At 36.4% G+C, this 15,852-nt stretch overlaps 1 protein-coding gene across 2 annotated transcripts in view; it reads left to right on the top strand.

Annotated features, from left to right (window-relative positions):
- The first annotated feature begins 1,996 nt into the window (after nucleotides 1–1,996).
- The window catches only part of LOC129277998 (transcription initiation factor IIB-like), a 37,268-nt gene continuing 23,412 nt past the window's right edge, over nucleotides 1,997–15,852 (top strand). Inside the window, exons 1-4 of one of the 2 annotated variants that reach the window (XR_010295826.1) lie at nucleotides 1,997–2,086; nucleotides 9,856–9,919; nucleotides 11,207–11,332; nucleotides 12,871–13,057. Coding sequence is in view for 1 of the 2 variants with exons in the window: in XM_064110220.1 (XP_063966290.1) it covers nucleotides 9,903–9,919; nucleotides 11,207–11,332; nucleotides 12,871–13,057 (330 nt within the window). In the remaining variant the exon portion in view is untranslated. Of the gene's footprint in view, nucleotides 2,087–2,456; nucleotides 2,525–9,855; nucleotides 9,920–11,206; nucleotides 11,333–12,870; nucleotides 13,058–15,852 lie in introns of those variants that run through there. The other variant, XM_064110220.1, reaches the window with a different exon arrangement.

Genomic DNA, 15,852 nt, shown 5'->3' on the forward strand with positions numbered 1-15,852 from the left:
ATGTGATATTATTTAAAAAAAAATCTATTGCAAAATTAGCTTTTCTTATAGAAAGAGGGGGACAAATTTTGTTCACTCGCTCGCTTCAATCGCTTTCTTCTTTTTTTTGACAGAAATTTTGCTCTATATATGCCATGCTTGGCCCCTAAAAGTTTCTGGCTCATCATGCCATTGACATAACCCATTTGGATATGACAAAATTGGAGACTGTGTTCAAGTTTACCAAATCTTTTCAGAATATCATTAAGACTTAAAACATTCTTGTTGGCCAAAGAAAATAATACAAGGAAAATCCTAATGGAATAGAAATCAACCTTGTTATCATTCTTAAGAGTTAGCTATGTTTAAAGTATGAAAATTGTTGTCAAAATTGCAGTCAGATGTAAAAATTATTCTTGTCATCAAAGCACTATTATCTTGATCATGACCATTATTATTTACTGTCACTATCATCATATGATTACAACACATTACCAATACATAATGCTATTTTTCATAACTGATGTATTCTTTGTTTGAATTTCTTGATAATGGTGACAATTACAATTGATGACACTGCTAGTACACTTACTACTGCTGCTGCTACTGTTACTGGTGATTGGTAGTATTGACCATTAGTGTTATTAAATATATATAAAAAAAAAACAATTGAAACATTTATAATTACTTATTTATAACAAATGAAAGTACAAAATACAAAATGCCTTGAAAATGCCTTAAAATTTCAAGGCTCAAAATCCTCAAGGCCAAGGCCCTCTCAAGGCCAAGGCTTTGAATAAGTAGCTAGGCATTAAGGCGCCTTAAGGCCAAGGCCGAGCATCAAGGCACTACAACACTGATTAGTACTAGGCATTAATTAGACAGGTCCAGATTTGAGGTAAAGTTAATGCGCTAGCCTAAGCTAGCCTAGACAGCTGGCAGCCGTCTGTTTCGAGGAATTTTTTAACATTTTTTTTTTTTTTTTTTTCTCCTCATACACAGACGGCTCGCTAGCGTGCAGCCACCATTAGGGGACTTGCAATGCAAAATCCCCCCGTCGGGGCTCTTCAATTTTTGTCTTTAATGAGTAAAAAATTTGAAAATTCACGCGACCAAAATGCAAATTAATATTCCCTCTTGGCATCAATTGCCAAAAAACGGAGAAAAATCAAGTTAAAAGGAACAAAAACAGTGACTTACCTCGGCTGTCGCGCAAATTCACTTCCCCGTTTTATCCGATCTTAAGTACATAAACATATGGCCATTGAGTCCCCTGTACAGATCGCGCTAGAACTTCGGTCTCTGTATTTGGTGAGTGAAGCCAACGGAGTTCAGCTGAACAACCAACATAACAGAGACCGAAGCTTTTGGTCTAAAGCTAGCCCTACCCTAGCACATGTCTTGCCATTAATGGCAGCTAGTTTATTAAGTGTTTAAGAATTGGATATATATATAGATCTAAGCCTATAAGACCTATGTAAGGGTACCGGTAATTTGACGATGCTAATTCATTCTGAGCAACGTGAATGCTTACGATCGGCACTGGTCGAGGCCAAGTCCACGCGCATGCGTACTCTCAAACTGAAGACGCAAGTCATGAATATTCATATGTTGGTCCAGAACTCGGCGGGAAAAATAATTTCGCACCCCACCCCCCCCCCCCCCCCTTCACACATGCACAGTTAACCCAGGGCCAGGCCATGGCCTATGGAGCTCCGGGTCGCAAAGCGCTTTGCGGCCTGGAGCTCCCTGGCCTGGGCCGGGTTATTCAGAGACAGAGTCAGCTGACTCACCACTCGAATGCCTTGCTCTTATTACTGTTTTTCTTGACAAAGGATTCCCAATACTCGGCAGAATTAATGTCTGATGACGATGCTGTTTCCGGCAAGAGATCCATTGTGAAAATTTTCCTCTGTCACTTAAATCAAAATATTGAAATCAAGTCAACATTTCAGCTCTCATCTGCATCTCAGACTCGTCTCAGTGTAGATCGTTCGCGCGCTTGAGTGCATGCTGCCCTCTAGCTAGTTCTACAGCAGCTGCACCTTCGGCTTCGTGTTTTGACATTTACCTATCATCCTATGCCTTTAACTATAATCCTGATCTTGTAAGTGATTCAGATTGATTTTTCTGTTGCCCAAGACTCTATTCAATCTAGGGCCCCAATCTAGGCTGCTATTTATATTAGTAATGTTAATCAAATTGAAATTAGAGTCTAATTGAAGAAGTGTATTCGTCCGTTTTTCTTTTCTGCCGTGTCAAAAGACTAGCGCTTCCGCGCACGGGGATTTAATTCCAGTGCAATTGAGTTAGTACGTCACGGAACTGTGATTTTATCGCAGGGCATGTGTGTAGAAGAATCGCATGCGCCGGTAATAGGAATGGCAGGCATCCTTTTCTGTCGCGCACTAATGCTAATATTAAAAAAAAGTAATATAGTCTCAACAATCCTTCGGCAGATAATCGTTAAAATACCCCTTCCGGTATCAGCGCTTCTCGCTAGCATAACGGGAAGAGGTCTTGACTGCAGATAAAATCAAACGAGGTGAGTTCGTTGGAGTCCCAACTAGTCTAAGACTAAGGCTAAGCCTAGGACGGCTAGGAGTAGGTAAGCAAACAGTAAAAAAATGATAGAAAAATCTGAGGTGATCGAACCGGAAGTCTCAACAATCTTACTTTTGGTGGGGGGGGGGGGGCACATAGAACTTTCCCCATAGGCACACAGTAGACGGATTCCCTGCACGCTGATTGGCTGATTGCGCGACCCTCTTCCCTTCCTCGCCCAGCGCTGTGTGTGAGAATCTTTACACCGCGCGATCGGCTGACTCACGGAGCACAACACTCTGTCTTGTAAAGATGCCAGCGTGTAGATTTCGGGCGCATGTTCGGATGATATCGGCACTTCGGCAGGCAGTGTCCGAAGTCTAAGCAAAACATGTGGTTTTCATCGGGTTACGCAAGGCCGAAGGCCGCTTGCATAAATTGTATTTGCATAGAGTACAGTGCACAGCGTATTTATAATGTACATGTATACTTGTCTGTACTGAATTCTGCGTTGCCCCCGCGATAGATGAATTTCCTGGTAGACTGCCTTATGATTAGATGCTTGGCGCAGACTTCATACATGTATATTAATGTCCTGTAAATTAACTTTGTTTTTTAATAGAATCATTTGATGTTCTAAAAGAGTGTATTTGTAGGATGTTTGAACCCTGAAAGGCAGTACATTTTATTAGAGCATATTATAAGTTGTATTTTCTGTGTGCTTACGAGAATTCATGTACTTGTGACACTTTGTCTGGAGTGTGGGAGTGCTTCTAGACTAGCATGAGTCTACCCAGTTGTATGGACAGGTTGTGTGTCCGGACGATCAATTTTAGAAAGTCATTTGGAAAATTTTACAAGCGAAGTTTCATCAATTTTTAATACAAGATATTAGGAAATATTATGGAGAACAAGATGATTACAACCATTGAATTCATACTTTTAGTGTAATGCAAAGACAAAAAAGAAGGCTTCAAAAATATAGTGTCCGGACGCCCGACCCCCCCCCCATCCTACAGCTACGAGAGTGAGAACGAATGTGACGTGATTGTGTGTTATAATTTTCATATTCTATTTGACTTAATTGTTGGTTTATAATTCAATTATTTTTCATTAACTATTTGACAATTTTCTGTTTTGCTGGACAATATCATTATAAGAGTTTGAGTATTCAATATCTTTGTATTATGCATTTTTACTCGTGCTAAGGTGTTTCATCAACTTTCAGACAGGAATCTTAGAAATCAATTTTAACAGAAAATATTTTTTTATCTAAAATTGATTTTACAGGAGATATCAAAGTGATTGTTTTCAGAAAGGTGGTTTAATCAACGATCTAAAATGGGATTATTTAAAATTCACAATAGTCATATAAAATATATTTTCTATATCAAAAAATTATTTTCATTGTCAATATATTGAGATTGATGAAACACATGTAATTACAATGACTGAAATGTTTTTAACAATATTAGAGCTAGTATTATTGTTCTACTGAACAATTCAATAAAGATATTGAGCTATTAACTTTTTGTTTATTTCGTTCATGTTCACGAAAATATTATACTTTTGCATTTTATTGGAAAATGAAATACTCTCCCTCCCCATACCCTCTGCCCAATTCCCTCAGTCCTAAACGTTGTTTACAATAAATGGTTATCATTTAATACCAATATAGGGTTTTTGGTGGTTTTTCCTCACTTCGATGTGCTGAGAAAATAGAAATTCCAAAAAAAAGGGGTAGACTCCGATCTCGCTGGTCTAATCATGGACTAATTATCTGGATGCCGATGGTAATGTAATTTTCTTACCCATTTTGAAACATGGTGCATAATAATGGAATGTTTATATTAGATGACAAGAATATATCTGACCTCTATTATATCAAAGTGCAAACAATATCTTATGTAATAGATTTCAGGCTTTAAATGTCACAGCCACGGCAATGGTGACATTTCATGAAATAATTGTGAATGTATTTATGAAGATATCGTCAGTACCTAACAATGTAAATAAGATACCGTATATGTAACCGTATGTTATCTATGGTGATTGGGAAATCTTTACCTTGGATCGGGAGGGGTACGTGATTCAACAGATTCCAATAGAAGTTCACATTCAACAATCTGACTTCAAGAAGCATATTTCTGATGGAATTGAACAATTCATCGAAAGATATATATATCAAGTTAATTGATTTGTCTGAACGTTTAGGAGCATGTATTTCGTCTGTTCACCCCTATAGATCTACACGAGTTGATACTATTTGTATTTGAATATCGTTGGAAATTTCGATGAATTGTTCAATTTCAATTGTCTTTATATATTTTATATCTGAATAACGCTTCAAAAATAGTTATCTTTACAACGGCATCGGCCTAATTTGTAAGAGTGCCTATTTATGAAATGATAGTTGGAATGTGAACGAGAACACTCGGCCCTAAAGCCGATGGCACGTGATCGTGTAGTATTGCTTGAAAATGGTGTTTCCCGAATTCCCGTCAGCGTCATTGGGTGAAATCCTCTTCTGTAACTTTAAAACTGCACTTCTATGGAAACTTACTGAATCACTCACCTCTCCCCACCCATGGTACAAGAAAACATTTCCAAAATCGCCAAAATTAAGATGTAAAGATTAATCAACCATCATCGTAATCAGCAGTGACAACATTCGCTTCGAACATCCCCCCCCAACACACACACATGATCTCAATTCTCAACATCCCCTCTTCATTTATGGACCACTTTCTCTTTTGCTCGATCGCTCTTTGCGACCATCCTACCCCCCCCCCCCTCTCGCACACTACACGCTGATGCAGAGTAGCAACAGTAGCTCCATGAGTGTGGTATGCAAAAAGAATTAGGCCTGTCGAACTATTTTCATAACATTTAGAATCGTATTTAAAAAAAAATCGTGAGGTACATGTATGCATTATGAAAACATTCGTGATCATGGGTGAACAAATGAAAGAACAATAAAAATCACTGGCGGATCCGGGGGGGGGGGGGGGGCACAGCCGGCCTGCGCGCCCCCCCCCACCATTGAGAGGCACAAGTAAAATTTGTAATTTAAAAATGGTGTTAAAACAGAAGCGTGCCCCCCCTTAGAAAGTGAAGACCAGATCCCCTTAATTATTTTTGGTTGAAACCCTTTAAAAAAAATCCTGGATCCGCCCCTGAAACAAATGAAAATACTTATAATTCATATTAAAAACGAAACAATTGGATACGAATTATAAACTTTAACAGAAAGCTATTAATTATGAAAGTTATATTAATTTTATCCGAAAATGAAAAACATTCAATTTATAAAGAGAAGTTTGGGACCCCGTCTAATGAATGCAGAAGTCCATTAATTATTTGGAAGCCTCGGAACAATTGATCTTGGGATTTCACGGACCGAGGGGCTATGTCCTTATACCTCGGTCACATTATTTTGCTCTACGGCGGCCGTACGGTGAGTCGAAAACAGTCGTTTTAATGATTGATTGATTGATTGATTTTATTCGTCAAGAATATCACAAGAGGTTACAATGAAATTGAAGAATACCTTGACAGGATAGCCCATGAAAGCCGAAAGGCTTATTTCCAATGGGGTCCTATAGTTAGTATAAAACATTAACATATTGTAACAAAAAATATAAACTACGACAAGTACTGGAATATGGTTTAAAAAACACATACATACATATCCACCAGTCAAATAATATGCAAACATCTGAAGCAAACAACAATTCTCCTAATATGTGAAACAAGATTATATTTTAACATACCCTAATGTATACATTATCTACAATACTAGAAACCAACTGTACAAAATGTTTGATTTTAATGTTAATAGTGCTCTCGAGTAGCTTCCAGTTTTAGGTGCTTCTTTAATGCACTCTTAAATTGAGAAAATATTTTAACTGCTTTTACTTTATTAGGAAGAGCATTCCAAGAGTGGATGCCATTAAAATAAAAAGTGTTCCCTATATGTCCTTCACGTTTTGGTAATACAAAATTGAAATTACTATTTCGAGTACCGTACCTATGGATATTTGATACACGGGTGAAATTAATATTGTTTAATATTAATATTAATTAATATTGTTTTTGTACCAGCTACATATTGGTGGTTTGTCCATGTATAAAAATTAATAAAAATGCTGTTTTCGACTCGCCGTGCGGCAAATGTGACCGAGGTACGAGTCTGTCATAGACCTGAAAAACAATGGTTGACAGAACCAAAACACCATTCAGAAAATTAAATCACAATTTCAAAAGATGTAGAAAGTATGGGGTAAATTTATTGATCAATATGTGAATAAATCTGGCTTTAAGTAACTTCGTTGGACTTTATATCAATCCTTTCCAGTTTTCCATTAAAAGATGTTCTTTAAATTTTGACGTCCTTAGTACAGTAGTCACATTTGCTCTACGGCGGTCGTACGGCGAGTCGAAAACAGCCGTTTTATTCATTTTTATTCAAACCATGTATATGTACACTGGTACAAAATAATGTTAAACTGCTGTTTTCGACTTGCCGTACGGCCGCCGTAGGGGAAATGTGACTGGGGTATTATAGTGACATATAAAAATAATAAAGTTGATGCAGTTGCAAATTGTTAAATCTTTATTAAAAGAAATCATGATATAGGGGTTGGCTTACTCTTTACAGTTTGGCTTTAATTTATTTTTGATGATTTTCATTATACTTTTCATGAACAGTGTTTTACATGTATTCCGTGAAAGTGAATGTCATTCCAGAATTCCATGTTTTTTGTATAATTCATACTGAACTGGAAACTCTTATTGAAGGCAAATTTAATGCATAAGAATTTATTGAGCATATATATATATATATATATATATAATTTATATATATATGTTAAGAATAATTCAAACAATGGTGTTTACTGTGTGAATCCCATAGTAGTTTAAACAGTTTAAACAAGTGTTCAAAATCTTTAACAACCATGCTTTATTTATTGATGATTAAATATTAGAGTTTAAACTTTGTTGTTTATAAAGTTCTTAAACACTTGTTTAAAATGTTTAAACTACTATGCAATTCACATATTAAACATTGTTTGAATTATTTTCAACAGTGAAACAACATAATACATAAATTAATTACAAATAAATCACAAGAATATTATGACCATACATAATAGCATTTTTACAGTGCATCATTGTTGACAGATAATGGTTTTCGATCCTTCTCAGCATCATATTCATAATTTTTAAAGATTATTCACTTCTTCAATTTTAAGTAAAAATAAAGTTGAAAGATTATCTCATAAAACAATAAAATTGTTTTTATATCCGAATATCGTCTTGATTTAGTGATCCCCAAATCCTTCACCTTCTTGAGCAGTTGTAAAATGCGATATGAACTTGTAGCTCTCGACCTTTGTCCTTTGTCCTTCTTGTGAAATACAGTCTTTCAATCAGTGTCAGTCATCTTCGGATTATGCTGTAGATTATACAATGAAAATAGACCATAGTTTGAACTTTTGAGTTTGATTTATTGCTGTCATAATTGGTAATTCAAAGATAAAAAAAAATAGATAAGAAAAAGAACAGGGCAGGAAAATATTTGATTTTTGCAAAAAAAAAATACTGAAGGAAACAAAATCAAAATCAATCTCCATCCATATAAATTTGGTACACATCCGCACTTCAGTGATTATAATTTGCATTATTTTTCAATTTAATTTCCTGTATTCTATAGGGTCTATAATTATTGATATTATCATAGAGCTATAGCTCTATGAATATGATATTATCATGTCTCAACAATTCCATTGATTGTCCCTGGCTTTACCGAAAAAAAAACCAATCAGTGTCCAGTTTTAGAAGTAAAATCAGTATCACGAAAGTTCCAACAAATAAAATGCCCAAACTTATATTCCTAAAACACAAGGATATTCGCCATGCCATAAATAGAAAGAGAGCTTCAATTTCAGAGGCATACAAACAACAGGTGCAGCTGCCATTCATTACATTCACGCCCCAAGGCCGCATGGCCGAGCTCCACACGCATTCCACGGCCCTTCACGAACACCCGAGCGAAGCCCGATCACAACTCAACGCTCGCCATGCTTGAAATACACCAATGCGGGCTAGCACAAACACCACCGCAAAACAGTCCACAAAATCAACATCGGTGTAGACGGTTTTCCGTATGTCGCTTTGTACCCATACATGTCGCTAACATACACTTTGCACACATTGATACACAGTAAACAACGAACACAGTCATGCGATTTTCACTACTCGACGGTAAATATCTTCAAAAATAAGACTTACCAAATGACGATAAGTCCGCAAAATATCATCAGATTTTCCGAGGTAATGTAGCTACACCGTATGAAGAAAATGAGATTTTCAACTCGAAATCTTGAAGGAAATACGTCGTGTTTAGTATGAGGTTGATCGGTGGTTCGCAGAGAAACTTCTCGCACTACATAGGTTTTGTATTATGGGAAAATATGCAAATGAGAGCCAAAACACCCAATGAGATCACAGCTCAAGATTTGTGAATGAAACATGACGTCACGCACTACGCTGGCGATCGAACGAGCGTATCGCGCATGCGCGGGTTTCCTGTACAATTCTTCTTCGTGGGGGGGGGGTGCATATGGAACTCTTTCCAAAATGGGAACCAGCATGAATAATTCAGGAGAATTTTCTAAGAGTAGATGTAAAGTCAACAAAGAGACATTGCCAATTAGATTTATTTCGTCAGTGATGATTCTGACGAAATAAATCTCATAGTATAAATTGTCTTTTTATCTATGCCAAGTGGCAGAGTGGTCCTGAATTGAATAGCAGGGAAATGCGGGGTAGATGGCTTAATTACAAAATTATAATTCGCGGAATCGTCATTGTCTGAAAACTGGTCCACCCATGGCAATCTGAGCCCTTTAAATATCGCATGAGGAAAGAGGTAACCAGGTTAGTATACTAATAGTATACGAGGTTAGTATACTAACCTCGCAATACGTGTGAGTGGAGGTAACCAGTTGTGTGAGGAGCTTTGCATCGTAAACAAAGCCTTTCACATCAATTCTTTTGAAAATCGCCAAAGCAAAGTTTCTTTACATATCTTGGTGAAAGGAGGTACAAATTCGATTCACACAATCATTTTGGGCATATTTATTTTTATATTGCTCGAACTCCCCTTTAGATTGTTACCAGTTTACCACTTTTTGCAGGCATTTATCTTGAAGTTTTGATAAATTATATTGAATTACTATGCTTACGCTCACATCTTACATGTACAAACTGACCAATCTTTCTACAGCCACCTTTTGAATGTACATGTATTTTTTTTTTCATTTACAGAACCACATCATCTATTGTATAGAAGGTCAATCTACCCGTTTGTCATCATGGCAAGTACTAGCAAGTAAGTTTTAGTAAAATCTTTCAATTTTTTTTTTTTCAAGAAATTTACACTGTAGGGCTCATTCAAATTTCTCAAACTACATTTCTAAATTAGCTTCATTTTGTAGAGTTGTTCGCAAGCGCATCATAGAATTAGGATTATTTGTGTACAAAGAAGGAAACTAGTCCTCAAAGGAACCAGACCTATATTAGGATTTATTGGGGTCAAGTCCCTTTTTAAATAGAGCACACAGCCTTAAATTTTAAGGGCACCAAGGCCAATGGATAAGTCACCAAAGCCATTTTGGTCTCGCCTGCATAGCGTAATGAGACCAAAGGTGTCGCATTTACCGATGGCGTTGCCAGCATCATAATTCAAGGTTAAGTTTTTGAAATGTCAGCATAACTTCGGAAGTATATGGACCTAATTCATGAAAGTTAGACAATTAAGAGTAATCAGATATCACTGAGCTCTGTTATTAGTTGCAGGTCATATGATCATGGTCAAATGTCATTTATTTTCATATCATAATCACATTTTCTTATCATTACTTTAATCCTTTTTGTCTTGTAGAGGAGCATCCTCATCGTCAACTTCAATGCATATGTTTGAGTATATAAAAAACAACAATTCAACATGGTTAAGAATTTGAATTTTCTTTATATATGTTGAAATTATAAGTCCTTATTACATAAGACTTTAATTTAAATAGTTATGAAGTATCAGCAATTGAATGGAATTTCAGATTACTAGGAAAAGATCAAATGCAATCTGGGGGTCAATATATACTGACGTGGAAATAATTAAATGTTAGGATTTTAATTTCAAAGATAATTTTGAAATTATACTTAAGTATTATGTGAAACGTGGATATAATTATTAAAAATTAGGTGAGTATAATATCTTGTTACTGGGGAAAAATCACATTTACATTGTAATTCAAACTGATATGAGATGGTTATTGGGTATAATAAATGATAACAAATGAAATACATGTAGTATTAGTCAAGATCAACAAACTTTCATCATCAAATGAATGATTTTTCTTTCTTTTTGAAAAATATATACATTCATCTTACATGTAGGACTGTTTAAAGTCAGCACTGCTGTCATATTGAATTGCATAATGCAGGCGAGACTGCCAGATTCATTCCCCTTAGCTCCAAAAGCTCTCCATCACCATATCTCAGTTTAACTTCTAAAGTGAACGTCTACAGTAAAAAGATATGCGCATCATTGTGCAACTCATGGTTATTCATCTCTGTAATCACATTTTATCATTACTTTAATCCTTTTTTTTTCTTGTAGAGGAACATCCTCGTCAACTCCAATGCATAAGGTATGCTGTCCTGCCCATCCACAGGCTAACCTGATAGAAGACTCTCATGCAGGAGATCTTATCTGCCCAGATTGTGGTTTAGTAGTAGCTGATAGGTCAGTACTGTCTTTGTTTCTGTCTATCCCTCATCTTTCCTGTCTCTCTTCCACACCATCCCCCCCTCTCTCTCTCTCTCTCATCTAGCTAAAATCAAGTGACATTAACTACCCCTTGCAACTGGAATATTGAGGTAGCTTTATATAAACACAGGTATCCAGTGTGATATTTTTGGCATTAAAAATTAATGATAAACCCACATTCTGTACATTTCCAAAATATATTTGCAGTTGCGTACTTTGAATTAGGCCCGTTTTGAAAGTCCATTTTTGATGCACGTGTACACGGCATGTTTTTCGGTCGTGTACATGTTGTAAACACTGAGAGCGAGTTATGTTTTCAGTGTTTCCGACATTTCGACACGGACCCGCATCAACAATATAATATAAAAAGGGGTCTATATAGCCTAAGTCACGGTTTTAAAGCTTACCTGAGAAGTTAGAAGTATCAATCCACAAAAATTGGTGCAATTAAAAAGTTTACTCAGCTTAGCAGCGCATTAAATTAATAAAGAATGCATAAGAAAATCAGTGCAGGGCCCTAGCTAGCGCTGACGTTCGTTGGATGCGCATTTTGCATACTGTACCGTACATGCATGCACAGATCGCTGCAGAATTAAGTGTAACTGAAGTTATCAATTGATTTTCATTATTTTATTGCCAATTTGAGGAGCGTTTCTTCGTAGGCTTGTAGCACATGTGTCCGAGCGTATCAACACGTAACTGTAGCAATGATCTTTGTCCCAATTGGTGATTCTCAAATTGGCTCTGAGTGTGATTGAACAACGCTTTCGAGCTTTCGAGACCGGAGCAGACCCATTTTGTGGTGCAAAAACTTGAGTCTCCAGAATGAATGTGGATTAAATCAGCGATTTTGGAAGTAAACTCACTCTAGGTTAATTGAAATATATTGACATATTAGTGATTAAAACATGTGCAGTGCCTGAGAACTATTAATTAATGTGAGGCTGTGAGCTTGTTCACTGCATGACTTTACACTCCCATGCAAGCTTTATGCAGATGCTACCGTGTACACGGTGATGGAATTTAGTACACATGCACTGACTTGACCGTGCGTGTACACGTGTACCCGAAACGGGCCTACTTGGAATGCACACTAATCTGGCATCAATGTATTCTTCCAACTTTCAGCAGTTTTCTTGTCATAATTGTATGTCAGGTACTGCAGTAATGGCTGGCAGTTTGCTTCATTACACCAGCTGAGGCCTTGAGATAAATATTGTGTGCAAAATCTTTGTGTATAGGAGGATGTTTTATCTCCGTTTTGTGACTTTAAACCATCCGCCTCTTCTTAATTCTTGTATGTTTCCAATATGAAAATATTTTAATAATCGCTAGGGACCATTTTTCTATGATTTTCTTAATAAAGAATTCAAGTTTCTCTTTAACCTCTATTTTCAATGCCTTTCAATACCTTACTTAAATCCCTGACCTGTAATATAGAGTTGAAGGTATCAGTGACAAGCTCTTTAATCTCTAACTCATGTATACCTTATTTAAATCCTTGACCTTTATAGAGTGATAGATGTAGGATCTGAATGGAGGACATTCAGTAACGACAAGGCCAATGCTGATCCATCCCGTGTAGGGGCAGCAGAGAATCCTCTCCTTGAGGGCAACGACCTGTCAACGATCATTGGTGGACCTCTAGGAAATGCCAGCTTCAACGAAGATGGAACTAAGAAGTATCGATCAAAGTCAAACGTATGCACAACAGCCATTTTAGAAAATAATTCTGTGTTGCTTTCTGATATCCAATCACTATGTATATGTAAGATAAGTGCTCAAATGGAAGAGAAAAAAATGGAAATATCACAGAGGGAGGGTGCTTAATACCCCTCCCCCCCCCAAAAAAAAAAGGGGGGGAAAGTAGATATCATAATGATCCATATGATGAATATAAAAAATTAATGACCACTCTGCTTTTGTAAGATTGGAAGTTTAGAAGACCTTCACTTTGCTAACCCTCTACCAAAGCTTAAGCTTGGTAATTCCCCCAAAGTGTTTCATTTCTCCACTTTATTAGGTAAGCCTCAAAATTGTATCAGCTTTACACATGCTAAACTTGGAGCTACGGATGGGGGGGGGGGGGTGCTGTGGTTGATGAAGAATAGAGTGAGCCTTTTATTCCACTGTAATTGGGATAATTGCAGTGTTACTAATCTGCGTTGATGATGTATATATCGGTTGTTCGAGAGCCACCCTGGACCACCAGCTGGGTCCTTTTTCATAAAGACTTGTTAAAATACACAAGTCATATAACAAGTTTACTATCAGCCAATCAGATTGAATGATTTAAATTTTTATGAAACGGGCCCCTCATTTGACAAAGTTTGATTGACTATTAACTGTGACATCCATATGGCAATATATCTGTATGCCTTCATAGCTTATCACAAATTGATCTGATGCTATATTTGACATGGTTTGCAAGGTGTGGGAGTATTGAAAAATATAAAAATTAATATAAACCCCTAAAAAAGTTTGGAAATCTGACTTTGATCGATAATCCCTCCTCGGTTTTAGTGAATATTAACGTGTGATTGGTACCAATGAATAGATCATTTAATTATCTTTAAAATGATACCCGACATGATATGATTATGGTTCACATTGAGGTGCAGTGCCTTGAAATGTGGGGCAAGGTCAAAATTCAAAAGTTGCAAAATGACACAATATTGAAAGTCACTGTTTTTTTTTTCTGTGTTCATAAGTGAGTTTCTCAGCGGTTTCTTTTGTTTTCATGCACCTTAACATCAACATTAACATGGAGATCTATGAGATAACATGATTTGAGTTGTGATTTGAAATACCCATGCATGTTTGTTTGTTTGTTATGTGTTTGCTTGTGCAGAAGTGTGTTTGATTCCATGTTAATGTCGATGTTAACGTGCATGAAAACAAAAGAAACCGCTGAGAAACTCATCACCACAGAAAAAAACCAGTGACTTTCAATATTGTGTCAATTTGCAACTTTCGAATTTTGACCTTGCCCCACATTTCAAGGCCCTCCACCTCCATGTGAACCATAATCATATCATGTAGGGTATCATTTCAAAGACAATTAAATTATCTTTTGAATGATATCAAATATGCATTGCGTAAAATTGGGAGTTGGGAGAAATTAATGGCCAAACTCAGATTTCTAAACTTTTTTTGAGGAGTTTATATTTAATTCAGGATGGCTTTATTTTTTTATTTGGTCAACCATAGAGGTTAGAGGAATGATAGTGAAGAATATACATTTCAGGACATAACTTCATCTGAGACCTGATGCAAAACATCCTACCACCTAAAAAAAAATCATCAACTTAAAATTTTTGTAAAACTTGGGATACCTTATTCTTACAGTGATACTACTACAGGAAAAAAATTTTATGCAACAAGCCCCTGACAGTAATCTCCAGAGTGGCATTCTCTGCTAATTAATCTAGGTTTGACCCTAGTCTGAACTAGAATTTTAGACCATGCTTCTATGGTCGGTTTATTATACCTATATTCCTGGCAAAGATGATATAACAAATTAATTCATTAAAATTCTTGTTTTTTCCTGTTCTTCTCATTTCACCACACAATTAATTTTTGACGACATTTTTGCCACAGGATCAGAATAATAATAATAGTAATAAACAGTTCTTGTATCACAATTATGAATAATGTCTCTATGCACTTCCAAAGGACTTGGATATTATCACCCCAGCTGTAGCTTGGCAGCCGTAATTACTAAGATTACAGCGCACACGCATTTCAAGGAATACATTCCTGTCAGGTACCCATTCACCTCACCTGGGTTGAGTGCAGCACAATGTGGATAAATATCTTGCCGAAGGAAATTACGCCATGGCTGGGATTCGAACCCACGACTCTCTGTTTCAAAGTCCGGAGACTAATCCACTGGGCCACAACGCTCCATGAATAATTTGTACTTGGTGAATGGTTAACTTCAAGGGGAATCCAACCCAAATAAAAACTTGTTTTTATAAGAAAGAGACAAATCAGACAAGTTGATAGGTGAAAGTTTGAACAATATTGGACAAACAACAAGAAAGTTATGAATTTTTGAAAGTTGTAAATATTGGTAATCACTATACCCATGGAGACTTCAAATTGGCCGCATATGGGATGTCATAGTGATGTAAGGCAAGGACTACTCTTCTATGTACTCCAATACATATTATGGCTAAAATGTCATTTATCCCAAAAGTTTTATTTCAAATTATATTTTTCTTTCATGAGGACATAAAACAATATACTACCTAGGTTATATTTAGATTACTGCCCCAGGGGAATGGGTACTTAGGAGAAAACCACAAATCCCTGATAATAAAGTACATGGCCTATGGGAAAGTTGTCCTTGCCCCTTGTCATAATTTACTTACCCAGTTGCCAATTTGAAATCTACATAGTATTAGTGATCTCAATTTTAAAGCAGCTATAACTTTCTTATTGCTTGTCCAATTTCTTTCAAACTTTCACCATTCTGTTTAATTTATTTTTCT

The sequence above is a fragment of the Lytechinus pictus genome, chromosome 15 (assembly GCF_037042905.1).
Source record: "Lytechinus pictus isolate F3 Inbred chromosome 15, Lp3.0, whole genome shotgun sequence".
NCBI lineage: Eukaryota > Metazoa > Echinodermata > Echinoidea > Temnopleuroida > Toxopneustidae > Lytechinus > Lytechinus pictus.